We start from the raw sequence: 16575 nt of genomic DNA on the forward strand, positions 1-16575 counted from the left end.
GAAGTAAGAGTGTACTTGTGCACTCTAGTGGAAGGTAAAACCCAAGTCCTATAGTTTCTCACTATATGACCCAAGAATAATAAAAAAAACTTTCTCTATGTAAATAACCAGGGCGCATGGCAACAGTGAATGTAAACAGAGTTTGAACTTGAGAAAAAAAAAATTGAAACACAATCAACCACGGTGTACGCAAGACGCTTCTCATTAACATTTTACGAAATAGATATAAAGTTATTAATAAATTAGTTAAAATTTATTTTTATTGTTTTATTTTAGTATATAACAGTGTATAATATCAAAATTCATAATTTTCAAATATTGACATCGCCATCGCCTACTGCATCGCAAATGCGTCCCTTCGACGTCTGCTTGGTCTGCTCGTTGAGTGCCAACTCAAAGGCCATGTTATCGTGTTGTGAATTGAAGTAAGGAAGCATACAAAGCCCTCAGTCATCGATTGTCACGATGGCACGGCAGCGTCGCAAAGAACCGAGGGACCACCCCAGAAAGCTTCAACTAGCCGCGAAGCCCCGACCACCTGCGAATGCAAATGATGATCAACTTGGCCCATGGGCGCCTCTGCCGTATACTGCTTTCAAAGCAATTTTGTCCGCTCGACTATGTGCAGCAGTGTGGAACAACATAGCTGATTGCGACGAGACCTTTAACTACTGGGAGCCTACCCACTACCTGATGTATGGCAAAGGCCTTCAAACCTGGGAATACTCTCCCCAGTACGCTATTCGGTCGTATGCGTACCTTTGGCTCCACGCGCTTCCAGGCCTTGTCTACAGCACCCTGCTTCAATCAAATAGGGTTCTTGTATTTTACTTCATGCGCTGCATCTTGGGCTTCGTTTGCGCGCTTTGCGAGGTCTATTTCTATAAAGGCGTGCTTAAGCGCTTCGGACCGGTAGTTGCACGCTCGACTCTAGTCCTGCTTCTCTTTAGCACTGGTATGTTTGTCTCCTGTACTGCGTATCTTCCGAGCTCATTTTCCATGTATTGCACGATGGTTGCATTTGGAGGCTGGTTGCTTGGTGACCACCGTGTTACAGTGTTCGCCACTGCCGTAGGTGCTCTATTGGGCTGGCCGTTCTCGGCCGCGCTTAGCTTGCCAGCTGCTTACGACATAGCTTTCGTGAAGCGCAAGCCTCACCCTTTTTTGGTTTCCTGTGTGGGTTCGCTTGCCTTCATTCTGCCCGTGCTCGTGACTATCGACACGCATTATTTCGGTCGAACCGTGCTGGCGCCACTCAACATTGTCATGTATAACGTGTTCAGCAAGCACGGCGCCAACTTGTACGGAGTCGAGCCATGGTCCTTCTACTTCAAGAACGGACTGCTCAACTTCAATGTCGCTTTTGCAGCCGCTTTGGCGTCAGGCCCGGCGGTGTGGATGTGGCCTAAGCTGACACGACAAGGTCATCCGCCACACGGCCGCGTGAGCGCTGACTGCCTGTTGGAGCTGGCGCCACTTTACCTTTGGTGCGCGATTTTCTTCAGCCAAGCCCACAAGGAAGAGCGCTTCCTCTTTCCCGTGTACCCACTCATCTGTCTGTGTGCCGCCATCTGTGTCAGCACACTCGAGTCTGTGACCAGCCACTACTCGCGCACACTGACGGGTGTCGCACGCCGCGCCACGTCTGCTGTCGCCCAGCATCTCTGGCTCGTCTTTCTGGTCACCGCCACGCTGCTGTCCGTGTCCAGGACGGTGGCCCTCTATCGAAATTTCAGGTTTGACTGAGATCCAGGAGTTCTCTTTCACATGGTTTGCGGATGATGTGTGTCATCCGATTAATTGGATGATGTGCGTCATCCGATTAATCAGCACTGAGGCTGTGAAAGCTTAAACATTTAGTTTTTTCCTTAAATGACAGTAGGAGACATACTGCAATTTTAATAGTAACAAAGTCCTTATTGCACAATATGCGGTGAAGGTGTTTTGTTTTGTTTTTCTCACCAATGTCAGTCACTGCTAAATCAACACACATTGGCATTATTGTAACATTCACTAATATCAGTACAAGAAAAGCCTGAGGTTGCAGGATTGAATCCCGGCTGCGGCGGCTGCATTTTGATGGGTTCAAAATGCAACAAAACCCGTGTACCGTGCATTGGGTGTGCATTAAAGAAACCCAGGTTGTCAAATCTAACCCGGAGTCTCCCACTATGTTGTGCCTCATAATCATATCGTGGTTTCGGCAGATAAAACCCCGGAATTTAATTTAATTTAGAACTTTAAGAGGGTCATGTATTGTGTAGGCATTTGCTTTCTTGTGCATTGTTTATTATATGAATGCAGTGCAAGTCCATTAGAAATAAATTAGTTTCAATGCAATGATACATGTTCCATGTAGGTAAATGCAGATCACTTGCAGAGCAGTCCTAGCAAGTACCTCATGTTAAATATGTGTCAAAGCTTCCAATATTTAGGCATTGATGTGAGCCATAGAATGATGCTCCAGCAATGCCATAATTTTTGGCTTGATATTCGTTATTCCTGTTACCAGTGCAATAGAAATGGGGCACAAAGAGAAGATGTAGACACCACAGAATGCTTGACGACAACTGTTTGTATGGTGTGGAGAAAGCAGGGAAGGGAATGTCGCTTGCAGACATTAGTCGAAGCTAATGGAGAAAGTGTCTATTACCCCAGTCACATGGGACACTTTAGATCGTGATCAGTTGTTTGTGGTGTGTGCATCTTCTATTTGTGTCAAGTTTCTATTACGCTGGTAACACGAGTCAATAATCCAGCAACCAACTAGCCCATTTAACCGCATTATCTAAAGTTCACTTGCCATCGTCAACTAAAGGGCCTCCTTCCTCATCAAGTTTGGGCATTGCAAACAGACTTGCCTAGTGTGTAGATCATGCATTAACGATCGTTTCTGGATAGTATCAAACTGCTGCATAACATGAAAACAGTTGAAATTTCAAATGAAAGTTTGTGTGCCCTTTCTCTCAAGGGAGCACCACTTCCTGCTGGAGAATCAAAGTCGCATGCATTAGTGCCTCCACATCATACTGCACTGCCTGCATTATCACTTAGTACAGCACGGGACTTTGTTAAGTCATTCAATGCAAGGCACGCAAAGCCACTTCTGAACATACACTGGGCCACGATTTTGTAGCGAGGCATTATGACTTATTCTACTCTAGTCTTATAATCCACCGCTCACGGCCAGCTGATCCCGTTGATAACGTGAGCGGACCGTTGTTCCGGCCACTGACAAAGCACGATAAGCGCGAAAAGGCATTATTACCGGAAAGGCATCGCTACAAAATACCGGCCCTGTGCTGCAACAAAGGAAGAGAAAAAAAAAAAAAGGAAATGGAGCTTGTTACGTAAACATGAGTCTCTCAGCTCTGGTATGGGAGAAGGCAGGGAAGGAATGCTGCTTACAAATGCTACTCGAGGCAAAGGGAGAGAGTCTATTACTTTCGGTCCCAATCGAACTTGATTGTGATCAAAAGTAATGATCGGGTGTGATTGAGGTATATGTTGGCAGTGAAGCTTTGCACCTGGCAGCATGATAACACAATTTCAATTTCCTCTATCCCCTTTAATAATTGTAATTCAAAAACTCTTGCAGTAAAATGCTCCCTGCATGGCACTTTAGAATTTCCAATGTATAACCAAAATTTTCAGTGGGGCCCTAGTGAGTTGCCCTGTACAAGATAAAATTGTTATATGCATGTTCTTCTTCTTTCTGGGGTTTTACGTGCCAAAACCAGTTCTGATTATGAGGCACGCCGTAGTGGAGGGCTCCGGATTAATTTTGACCACCTGGGGTTCTTTAGCGTGCGCTACAACGCAAGCACACGGGCGTTTTTGCATTTCGCCTCCATCGAAATGCGGCCGCCGGGGCCGGGATTCGATCCCGCGACCTCGTGCTCAGCAGCGCAACACCTTAGCTGACTGAGCCACCCCATTTTCCTGCATTGCTGAAAGGAACAGCAGCATCAGGAGAATACATCTCTTGCATACACATCCACTTCTAGTTCTTGATAGTGACCATACATTGATCCTTGTGGGTGCCAAAGATCATTAAATGCAAAGCACTTAATTAACAGTGTTATAAAATGACATAGGTTGTATTGGCTGCAGGCACGCTAATGTTTGGAAAGATTAGAGAAATTATGTGACAAATTGCTTTGCATGTCTTGTACATATTATTTTCCGAACATTGTGGCTACTGTGATAAGCCTACATTTTAAGTCTGAGGACCTTTGCTTGTGCTAATTACTTGTAGATCAGTTTTCTTCACTATCAGACTTCTATCACAAATTTGCATGTGTGTTTCTGCCATCACATGGGCGTAGTGATCTTACATAGTTCTCTTACATTCTGCAGGGAAAGCCGAAAATGATATGTGTAGAGTAATTAAAGGGACACTAAAGGCAAATATTAAGTTAAGCTAAAGTGATAGAGAACGTCTAAGGCGTCAATATTATCACTAACAGAGCTTTAGTAATCGAGAAATAGAGGTAACTGCAGGACACGATTAGAGACTCCCCTGGGACATTCAAGTACTAGCCCGATGAAGAAGGCACTCCTCATTATAATTCGGTCACTAGTACACAACCACTCATAATAAAAAGTTAGTTGCATTGCAATATAAGACAAAAGAAAATGCTATTTGTCCAGTTCTGTTTGATTTTTAGAAAAAAGCACTTACTGACGTTACCCTTGACAGTGGTGCGGGTGTTTGAAAGGTTTCGTTTTCTCCATTCTGAGGTATCCACGCTTTTATATTTCAGTAGTTTCATTATTGCATAGTGCTGCACTGGTTTTGCTGGCTTGCGAAACTAACACAGCCTGCAAGTAGCAGAGAATGCCATGTCCATGTGATGTCGCGGAATTCCCGAATGGTCCTTACTCCTTGACCAAAAGCAGTTGCAATGCTGAATACAATGCTGTGTCATGGCTCGGTTTCTGCATGGCCACGCATTTGCGTATTGCGCCAAAAACCGTAGTGCCTTCTGTCGAGCGCCGTTTTACTCATCGTTGGTAGTAAAGGATGGTGATGGCATATGCAACGTCACCAATCCCCGCTCGGGGGTGGGCGATTTGAATTGCATTAAAGAATACTCTTCAGACGCAATTTTCTTATAAACTAAGTCTTTTCTTAGTACGAAACAGGCGCTGCGAGGTTTCCGGAATAGTATTTTAACAGTCCACGTGGACTTAGTATTTGCCTTTAGTCTACCTTTAAGAACACTTTGTTTGAAAGGAAGTACTAACTCTCTGAGCTCCTGGTAGAGGTGCCAGGCTAGCACAGACAATTTTATTTTTAAACCTTTATGCCAGTGCTCGTGCAACACTAATCAGCATTGTATTGGGTAAAAACCAATACCTAAGCATAAATAGTTAGTGTGAGCCTACCTGCAAAAATCCCGAATCTGAAAACCATAAGAATATGTAATTTTCTTGTGTCATCACTGCACTGCCTAGAATTCAGTAGCACACACCTGTGTTGGTCATCAGAAGTGTAGAGTGTGGCTTTCAGTTTCGCAATGCATGCACTGGATGCGAGGAAATTCAGTTTTCTCCCAACTGCTGAGCCCCATAATCATATGTTTGGCAATAGGTGCAAAGCACTAAGTTATGTGTGTTATAAAATCTGTCTGCCTGCCATTCAAGCCATGATCCTCTGCCCTCTTTCTATCCAGGATGCTTGTTTCTAAAGATAAAAGATTTGTCTTTTTTGTTAAATTTAAAATTGCTATAAAATAGCTGTCAAGGGCAAGTTGGCTTGCCAGTGAGCATATCAGTGTTGCTGCCAAGTGCTGAGCAATGACACCTTAAAGGGGCCCTGCAACTTTATTGAAATTGATATGTAGAAAAGAATGAGTACATGGAGGTATATAGAAAATAATGGGACTTTAGGCCATGCTCTTGTGAAGAGTACTTGGACAATTATCAGTCATGACGCTCTTTGGCCATATCTGGCCCTTGCGCCACAAAAAAACCACATATCATCATCATCATTTGGACAAAACGGTACTCACCTACAAGCAGACAACAGCACTGTGAAGCTAGTTTGCACTTTCCTGCAGCTTTAGTGAGTCTCTGCTGCTCTATGATCAGCTCTATGTTAACAAGGGAGCACTTAGTGGCTATTGGCCTTATTTTTTAAGTGGTCATTACTAGTCAGCGCCATTTAACAGCTAGAGCCACATTCAGTGATGAAGACACACACACAGTGGCAAGCCTTAGTACGCCTCATCATGGCCATGCTCAAGTGGAAGTGCTAGCACCCATGTTCACAGGTGCCCTTCCAGACATATTTCAATACAAAAAATAAATAAGAGGTGCAGCACAGTCATGTGACAGCAGACAAGGCATTGCATTCTCTGCCAATGCATTGCAGCTTCCCGCATCTTAGGAAAAACAAAGAGAAAGGAAAGCTTTCCAGGAAATTTTGCACTCTTTGCAACTTTGCCGATACAAAATGGTTCTAGGAAATTCTTGTAGGAGGAGGTTCCTGAAGCAATGCTTACGAGGCATCTTGTGACATTGTCAAAAAGTGTTGCAGGGCCACTAAGTTTCTTTTTTTTTTTCCTGGTCGTGGAATAGAAATTTTTGAACCTTCATTGAGAAGTGGTTGGAAATGCTTTATTTCATGTAGTCTCCTTGTTTTCATTGCAGAGCACCCATGGAGATATACATGGAGCTTGGGCCACTTGCAAGCCTTGGTGCTGACAGCCATGGTAGCCAGGGTGACATTGTGCCATCAACACTTTGTGTGGGGAAAGAGTGGTACCGATTTCCCTCGTCTTTTTTTCTACCTCAAAACTGGGAACTCTCCTTCATTGAGTCAGAATTTCGAGGACAGCTTCCCAAACCGTATGCATCTGGTGCTAATGCAACACGCATCATACCCACAGATATGAATGATGCCAATAGGGAAGAACGGTCTCGCTACATAAGTCCAACTCTGTGTGACTACCTTGTTGACACAGATGGTCATGATGTGACTGATCGTGAGCCTGACTACTCGTCCAGTCCAGATTGGGAGGTTGTCACTTCTGTCAAGTTTTTGGACAGCAAGAGGTCTCCAGTTTATGCAAGAACCTTTTATGTGCCATTTGTGACAGAACGGCAATGCTCATATGTCAACTACTACCTGCTCAAGCGAAAGAAACCAACTAGGAATAAGGCTTAGCTCTTCTTTCATTTTCTTCTAAGGGGTCCATGACCGAATGCTGAAAGAGCATTCCATAGTACTTAGCGCTTGGTTTGTGTGTGGATGTCTAAGACATTTTCAACCATGACTAAAGACCTGACATGTTGACAAAATGTTTAGTTTTGAACTAGTTACATGTTCATATAAATTTTTAGTACAGGTAGTTTTGGGGGGGGGGGGGGGGGGGCACCATCAGCCTGCATCGCTATATTTCTGTAGTGTTGAAAATTAGCAAAAACACCATTTGCATGTACACTCGGTGACAAAATATTACGGACCATGAAATCTGAGAAAAAGCTGAATATTTCCACAGCCTCACAACGCAGCCTGGTATTTGCATTTCGGGCCTCGACTAGAATATGCTAGCAACATTGTCGTATACAGTTTTACTGGCTACTGCTACAAGCTACTCGGGAATTGAACGTTTGCTGAGATACCGTGGTCCATAAACATTGTCGCTGGGTGTACGTTGTAAAACTGTGCAGAAGATTTAAAAAATATATATCCTTTTTTTTTATGCCAATAAGCTTTTATGCTGTAAATTATTGAAACTTACACGCCTATGTAAATAATTGCAAATGTTGTGCACAAGTCAGTGAGGACTGAAACCAGTTCAATACATCAGTAGCTGCTCATAGAAACATTTTACATCATGACAAGTAAAAAGGAATATGGCACACACTCAGTTTACAAATTACAAGCTTGTGGATTTTTGAATATGCTGAAAGCCATGATAAATGCCGTAAAATTAAAGAGCATTCCACCTGGAAACTTCATTGAGTCTCATTATAACTGTGTTTGTATGCATAGCAGTGACTGTGATTTAGAAAAATGGGATGCTGTCTCAGTGCCTAGAACTCTTTGTGCTGTTTTACAGCACAGTAATGCAGTTTACATTGGAACTGAGACGTGTCATAGAGGGTATACGGCCCCTGAAAGGGGCCCTGTAGTAACCTATTAATGCCACTAGTTCTGCAGATATACTCTTTTTAAACCACAGAAATAAGTGCAATAACAGCTATGAAGACTGGCAAAGGCATACGTAAAAATTACTCAGCTGAGGCATTTCAAATTACAGGCAAACAGAAAGGTGCTGTTCACTGTAAGTTCAAAGCTGTAAAAGAATATGCTATGTCTTACAGCATCTTCAATACACAGTACCTCAAAACAAACAATGCAGAATATGTTCAACCACTTCTTAGTAGAGATCCTGGCTACATTTTTACCTCAATTGCTGTTCCCAACTATCTATATTTGCAACATCTCACAGGCATAGCACTCAGCTTTGTGCTCAGTTCGGTAAATTATGCGCTTTTATGCATTCACAATGTCATGGTGATACCATACTGAAGGTTTCAAGTACCATCAGCAGCAGTGGACACTAGCTGCCTTGGCCACCATGATTCACCAACTTCCTTTTTGTGCCAACCATGCATTGTTGTGAGTCACTCCACGTAGGAGCAATAATTGATGAGTTAAGTAGTAGAATGGAATCCTTTCGTGAGAGCATGTGAGCATAAACTTAGGCATTCTCATATGCTCACCATTACATGATGTGGCATTTCTCATAGCTTTATAATGCAGAAAATCAACCATGTTCAATGATACCATTCACGTGACATGAGCAAGATTTGGGAAGTTTGGTTTGCAGGGTCCATTTGAGTACAAATTGATGCGTATAAATATAAAAAGTAACTCCTCACGCCTTCTACGAAATGTTACAGGAGCAGTGTAGTTCACTGGAGGTACCATTAGGTTATAGATTGTTAAAATGGCAGATGCACATCATGTTTTGGGATGGTGTTTTCTGTGGTACAGATACTTAACACTGGCTTCTTTTGAAGTGCTGAATTGCCCACTAAATTGAGCCTGTGAGAAGCAAAATAATAGGTCATGCCACCTGTCAATGCTGTCATTTTGCAGCAAATAGTTTCTTTAATCAATTTTCCTAAAAGATGCACAAGATATGGCAATTAAACACAATGCTCGTTCTTTTATTGCCTTTCTTTTTCTTTTTTTGTGCACATTAAAGAACAGGTAGAAGGCTTATCAAACAAGTAAAAAACCAGGAGCATGGCATCTACTGATGCTTACATGACGGAGCATGCACTTACATGTTCTGCATGTAGGGGAAACTTTTTTTTTTCTCTCTGCGCATTATAGGGATGTGTTTGATGTGTTGAGATATCAGAAACATGCGTAATGCGTGACTCTCATATATGAACCTTTTTTTTGCACATTTTGCAGCATGTATGGTTTGGAAATAGATCGCTTGTGTTATGGGGGGGGGGGGGGGGGGGTAATCAGCAGCTGGTAGTGAGTCATAAGAGAGGTTACGATGTCCCACACTTCAAAAAAATATTTAGAATAAAAATGTCGGCATGTCAGACATTGTAATAGCCACTTGTGGCAGTGCTTTTGGAGTTCTCACCCGAAAACAAGGTGCATATAAGTGGCCAATGCTGTACTTGAGGGGTGGGAATGGTGCCAATAGGAGAAAATAGGGTTCATGTTGTTTTGAAATTTCATGTAATGAAGTTTGTCTTCATTGGAGTAGTGACCTTTTATAAAATTTTGAAGAAACTGGCCATCTGTGTAACAAAAATCCATCGACTTCCTGGTGACTGTCATTGACCAGGACAGTCATTGGTGCATGTGAGCATAAATCTGATGCCTCTAAGGTGTGTTGGGCAATAAGAAAGCTTGCATTAAGCAGTCTGTAAATTCTGAATAAAACTCAGTGAGTTAATATTTCTACGTCTGTATTCAGGTCAGTTGCCAACATTATATTATACATGTAGAGTTGGGACCCTAAATTAGTGAAGTTGCTTGTTCTTAACAAACCTATTTTGTGGACATGCCATTTTAAATGTTTTTGTTGATACTGACAAAGTAGATTCATTCTACTTAATAAAAACATGTTGATTGACTGCTGAAGTGGCAGCATTTTTCCAATGCTTGATTATATAAAATTCAGCGATGCTTTCACCTAATTTCATAAGCATCAGTTCAAAATCTACATTGTACTTGTGCACAATGTGTAGCTTAAGCTTTCTAGAAACTTGTGTTGTTTGACACAAGCAAAAAGTGGCTCATTTTTTAATTTTCCTTGTGACTGCCATGTTTTTTTTTTATTATAATTTCATTTCCTATAGCATTCTTCAGGTACATTTTCTGCACAGTTGCAATGTTTGTGAGGTTATTTTAATGATACACTACTTCAGTGGTAACTGATATTGCCTTGTTTTTTTTCCTCTACTGTGAAGTATACCGCTTACTTTCAAAGAAAAGCTCTCTTATGTGCAAAATGAGATTTAGGCCATTAACCACTATTGCAGTATGTCTACTAACAAACGGTGCATCACTATAACTTTGGCTGAGCGTTAAAGGTAAAGTCATCCTGTATTTATGCTTCCTCAAATTCAAGTAACACTAGCTCTTGTGCACCTAGTTTGACACATTAATAATATATTTAGCAATGAAATTGGTAGTCATTATTTAACTCATGGAAATTTTCAGTTTAGTCAGAAATAAACAGTTTTACAAGTCATGAATAACATTTAATGCAATTATGTGTATAGCCAAGCAAGATACAGATACACAGGCAGATAGAAACTTGAAGTGATTCACAGTGATGGAACAAGGAGTACCACTGAACTCCAGCAAAATTCCATTTTTAACCACTCTATAGGAAACCAGCGCTGGCCAGAAGGTGCTATGGCAATTTGATTGCCTTACTAAAATATGCTGAGGCCGTTTGATAGGGATGCCAAGGAAATCGTAGGATATCTTAAACAATGACAGAGGCGCACCTGTATCAGCACTTGATAGCGCCTGGTGCATCTGGCCAGCCTTTTTTCGTAGCAATAGGCCTTTTGAGGAAGGCATGAGCTCACACATTCTAGCATGCCGGTGCCCAGTCAGGTCAAGCACTAGGCACATGTGCCTCAAGATGAGCGGTGAATTTGCTGATGCAAAATGAAAGCATGTTCTACTAAAAACTGTTTTCACTGCTCGCTAAGCAGTGTGTTACAGCACTGCTGTTGCCACACGAAATTTCAGCACTGGCTCCCTATATGTGAAGGAATTTTATTTGCATAGTAGTGACTTGTATACAGGGTGTTACAGCGAACACTTTCAAAAATTCTTAAAGGTTACCTGTGGCAGATAGCACAATTCTAGTTCATGAGCTGGTCTACTCGAAGAGGCGGACATTACTTACACAAGAAATTGAAATGCATAATCGAATAATTAGAAAATGGACTAATTAAGTTTTTAACTAATTAGCTGATGGCCCATATTGTAATTTACAAATTGTAGCCGTGGAGTTCACAAGGCGGATCCACTTGGAACGAATTCTCGGGATGACACGAGTTTCGAGATATTAATTCCCGAACTTTGCGGAGAAATGCATTGGCGTTCACGGCTACAATTTGTAAATTGCAATATGGGCCATCAGATAATTAGTTTAAAACTTAATTAGTAACTTTTTGTTAATTAGTCAATTATGCATTTCAATGTTTTGTACAAGTAATGTCCGCCTCTTTGAGTAGACCAGCTCATTAACTATAATTGGGCTATTTGCCACAGGCAACCTTAAATAAATTTTGAAGGTGTTCGCTGAAACACCCTGTATATTATAAACCACCCAAACATTTACAGGGTACTTCAAAATGCTCATTGCAGTTTTTGCTATTATAGTAACAGCTAGTATGTAGCATGGCCAATTCACTATGTGTTGTTAATGTCAGACATGAACCTCTCGCATTATTAGATCTCTTCCCAACTGGGAAATACTGCTGCAGAGAGAAATTTCACACATTTTAAAAATTTCTTTCGGTGCTTGACAGCTCAATAAATAAATTTGTTTAGATGTTTATTATTGTTCAGAGGTCAGTATGTCTTTATCACAATATGACGAAAAAAAGAAAGATATCCTTGTCTCATCGTTTTCACGTATTGTACAAAATGCCTTTCTCTCGTTTACCAATGCACACAGAGCATTCTGTATTTTTGGCAACTGAAGTTCGAAGCACAAGTCATCTAGAAAATGTTTGCCTGCTCAGATTCACCCAAAGGACTCTGAATTTTAGGACTCTAATGTGTATACCCACGAGCAACCTCCTTTTCTTCTTTTTAAAAAGTTGGTGCTGTTAGCCAATGTTTGTTGTTTGTTTTCTTCCAGTGCACAGGATATGCAAGAAGTTAAGTAAGCACACAGGCTGGCACTTCACGCCTGTTTGCCGTTGTGCACACGGCCCATAATGGTTGCACAAAGAATCGCAATATTCGCTTAAAATGTCATCCTCGAGCTAGTCCCATGAAAACATCTTCTCAGTCCAGTCAGTAAGATTCAGAGTTCTGTCCCCAGCATTCAGCTTATCAGAAATTGGGAAAAACCATAACCATTAGGCATAATCTACTTACCGATAACAAGACTATGATAAAAAATTTCCTATATGTATAAATTTTGTCTCTGCATGTTGAAACACAATCTTATGAATGCTTATACCGTGATAAAACAAGCCGAAAAGTTCTAAGTTTTTGTCAGAAATGTATTCTGAAAACTCCTGTCCGTGTATTCTCTAAAATAAACTTTAAAAAATGCAAAACCCTGTCTAATTAAACGCTCAGTGGGAGTTCTGTGGAACATGCTGCATAGCTGCAGAAATGTTTTGATGACATGCTGTGCCAATTTTACTGACACCGAAAGCTTATTGTTTGCCAGACAGCACTTGTTAATTAATTAATAATTAATTAAATTAGATTGTACCCTTTGTTGCACCTAGTCATGAATTTCTTGTCATCTTGATCTCTCTCTTAATTTATTTTTGCCCAACATAGTGTGGCTAACCTTAAGCACATATGTACCATATGTGCGTGAATCTAAATATTCGCTCTATTCTCGTATTGGAAGAGCCTGCACCCGGCCCAATTTTGCTCCAAAGTGTATGCAAATGTAAGCACTCCCCTTGTTCTCAAAGATGTTGTTGCTGTTCAGGCCATTCTTATGATGAAATTTTTTTTAATGTGTGGCATTACAAGCAGGCTCGAGGAACAGACGGTCAATTTGTTATGAGGCACTGATAACAGCAAGAGCAGCAGGTGGGGCAGTGTCGCAAAGGCCTCCATGTCAAGCGGACAGAATGAGTGCTTGGTTACAAGGAAGTGGGCTGGTGGCAAGCAGCAATCTAAATAGTGGACCATAATTTTTCCAACATTGCAGATGACTTTGGGCTTTTTAATTTGAGTTTCTCATTAAACTAATGCTGACACAGAAACCTTGTGTATCGCTTTTTGTATTTCTAGGCAGCTATCCACACTGTGATTACAACATAAAGCCTAAATTTCTCAAGAGTGCAGCAAGTAATTGTGTGCGACTTTTAATGCGACCAGTTCAAAACATGTGCCAAGTGCAGCGCAGCTTGACATGAGGCAGGGAGCAGTGCACATCACCAAAACTGTAGGTAGTGATCACATGGTATTACAAACCACATGTGCATCTGCCAGTCAACCCAGTGAAATGTTTGAAAGACACACAATTACTGTGTTGCCAAAAACTGGCTCTGCTTTTCCAAAAAAAATTCAGTCTCATCCTCTGCAGTTGCTTTTCTGGGCACACAGTGAGTTCCTATTCCCTCCTACTCCCCCTTATCCTGTTGAATACTTTGCTTTCAATAGCTTGGCCATAGCATAGGTGCACTCGTAAGGAGTCTGTGGTGACGTGACCGGTGCCTCCAGTTATGGTGACATGATTGCATCCTGCTTCATGTCCGAAGCCGTGCGGCACTTGGTGCTTGTTTCGAACTGGATGTATTAAAAGGTGATCTAACCAATCATTTGCTGTGCTCACGAGTGATTGAGGCATCACACTGCAATCACTGGGTTGACGGCTAGTCGTTAAAAAAAAAGGGAAGACAAAATTCCAGATCCGTACTTAGTTAATGAAATGGCATTAATGCACAGACTTCATGAAACATTTAATTTATTAAATGTAAGCACCCCTCCACACTTTGGTAAAGCTGAGCATGGAAAGAAACAAAACATACTTAGGTTCACCAATATATGATACATACTGTTTTTGCTGGTACCTTTTCAAGTTCTTATCAGAAATGCAGCTTACTTGCAGAGTTCAAGTTCAGCCTTGGAAACAATATAGAATGTCATGAAAGGTGTTGCTTGTTAACATGCATGAAGCCAAGGCTGTGTAATGTTCATTGAGGATCAGCTGATACACTGTAGTTTTGTACAGTTTCACAAGGTCATTGCTCCATTGTGTTGTCGTGTAGTTGTTGATGCGTGCTACCACATAAAGCTCAAGTTGATGTTCAAGGGTATTATGTCATTGCTAACCACATAGCCTTAAAGTCTGCCAAAAAAAAGTAAAGCTAGATGTGCTACAGACTTTCTTTGTTTCACTTTCTTTGCACTAGGCACAAGTTTTCTTCTGAATGGATCTTATAAGTGCTGTTTGCTGAAGTTAGTACAGCTGGAAGGCTTAGAAATTAAAACGAGCATTTATTACAAACAATGTTCTTGCGACTTTGACATTGATATGAGCTTGATTGATAGCCAAATGTATACATACAGTACTTCACCCTGTCAGTGACTTTCGGTTTGTTCCAGCCTTCACTTGGAGGCTGGCTTCCAGTTTGTGCAGTGTGCTGTCAATTGTACCACGTCATCATGCTTCATCACCTATGATGCTTGTATGTATTGATATCAAGTGCATTTTTTTTTTTTTTTTTCAGGATTGAGGGGGGCAAGTACTATTACTATGCTGTACAAGCTTAGATATGCAAAACAAACATTCCCTATGTCATGACTGTGTGAGTGGTTGGTTCAGTTTAAATCACTGCTTGTGTGTTGTTCATTATAGGTTGCATTCCAACCATTCTCTATTTCTGGACTCTGAGCTTAACAACCCAAAGTGAATGTTTGGTTTCATGATTTTCTGATTAGCACTTTAATTGATAAATGGGAGTCATGGACTGCCATTTGCATTGAGGTAAACTTATTTAAACCCTTTCTTGCCTGTATTGTGTAATCACAATATTATTCTCAAGAGTCAAATGCTAACGAGAACTTTGTTCAAAGCGTTATTGCATCTTCGATAGTACAGAGCTGGGTGTGTTCACATAAGGACAGTCCCAGGGGTGCCCGAACTATGTTTTCTTTTGAATTGTTGTGTATATATATAACTTAGCAAAATCTCTGCACACATTGGAATTGAGCTTGTTTTTTCAGCACACGCCTTTGTTTCAGCATGAAAAGTCTTCACTGAGACAAGGTGTAAAATGGTAGTTATGCAATTGTACAATGTTCCAACTTTGAAAGAATGTGAAAAAAATAAAATAAAGACAGCTTTGTACACTTTCACACTTAATGTACTGCACCAGATGCCCTCCCGAGTTGTTCTTAATAGACAGTGCATGCTCTCTAGCCCTGTCATTGAAACATCTTCCAGTCTGTCCTATGTACACTTTTTCACAACTTGGGGGTATCTTATACACAACATTAGAAACGCATGCTGCGAAACAAGTAGCATGCCTTTTATCACACTTCTTGCAGTTTGTTGTTAATGTTAGGGAGCATATTTTTGAGAGCTTGCACGGGCTAAAATTTCGTATTTCTTCAATAAACCACAGTGGAAGTTAGCGCCAGTCCTGTATTCTCGTCTTGTCTTTGTTACTTTTGCACTTCCTTTTCTTTCTGAGTCATAAACCAACCCGCCCAAAAAACGTTTTACTGCAAATGTTCCTTTTAGAGCGCAGCTCTTAGGCGCCCGTTCCTGCGGCGAGCGGCGGCGTGCTTAGGCGTTGTACCTCGTAATCGAGCGAAAACGCGGAAGCACAGAACACCCATACAAACTTGCGGAAGATGAAAGAAGAGAGCACGAGGCAGAGGGGAGACGGCCTGCGCATGCTCTAGCATGCTCTGAGTTGCCGGCGGCCACTGCTGCCGCGTGGGCGATCTCATCTGCGCTTCAGAGGCGGGGAGGGCTATGCCCGTCCACGGCGTCAGCTGCTGAGGTTAGTCCGCTGCGCAGCGTGTGGCGTCACTGGCGTGTGTGACGGGAATGACTGATCCTGCATGGGGCGATGGCGAGCGGCTACGAGTCAGGCTTGATGTGACACTCCCTTGTGTGTTGTTGCCGCTGACACGGGTGGCACGATTTCCCCGCGACGAAGGGCCGATCTCGTCGTTGGTGGAACGAAAGCGTTCTTCGCGCAAGACGGGCTGTGCGGTGTAGGGAAACAAAGCGCTGCATCAGCGGCGGTCTGTCTGCGCCGGCAGCTGTGAACCCCAGGTGGTCTACATATCCGGAGTCCCCCACTACGGCGTGCCTCATAATCAGAACTGGTTTTGGCACGTAAAAC

At 41.9% G+C, this 16575-nt stretch overlaps 1 protein-coding gene and 1 long non-coding RNA gene across 2 annotated transcripts in view; one reads left to right on the forward strand and one right to left on the reverse strand.

The window, feature by feature from the left end:
- The window catches only part of LOC125940209 (uncharacterized), a 174443-nt gene that overhangs the window by 21634 nt on the left and 136234 nt on the right, over positions 1-16575 (reverse strand). The window lies entirely within an intron of this gene.
- LOC119436175 (alpha-1,2-mannosyltransferase ALG9) lies at positions 345-15858 on the forward strand. Its single transcript, XM_037702942.2, has 2 exons — positions 345-1736; positions 6658-15858. The coding sequence occupies exons 1-2, from the start codon at positions 466-468 to the stop codon at positions 7172-7174; spliced, it is 1788 nt and encodes a 595-aa protein (XP_037558870.1). The 5' UTR covers positions 345-465; the 3' UTR covers positions 7175-15858.

The sequence above is a fragment of the Dermacentor silvarum genome, chromosome 1 (genome assembly GCF_013339745.2).
Source record: "Dermacentor silvarum isolate Dsil-2018 chromosome 1, BIME_Dsil_1.4, whole genome shotgun sequence".
Classification (NCBI taxonomy): Eukaryota; Metazoa; Arthropoda; class Arachnida; order Ixodida; family Ixodidae; genus Dermacentor; species Dermacentor silvarum.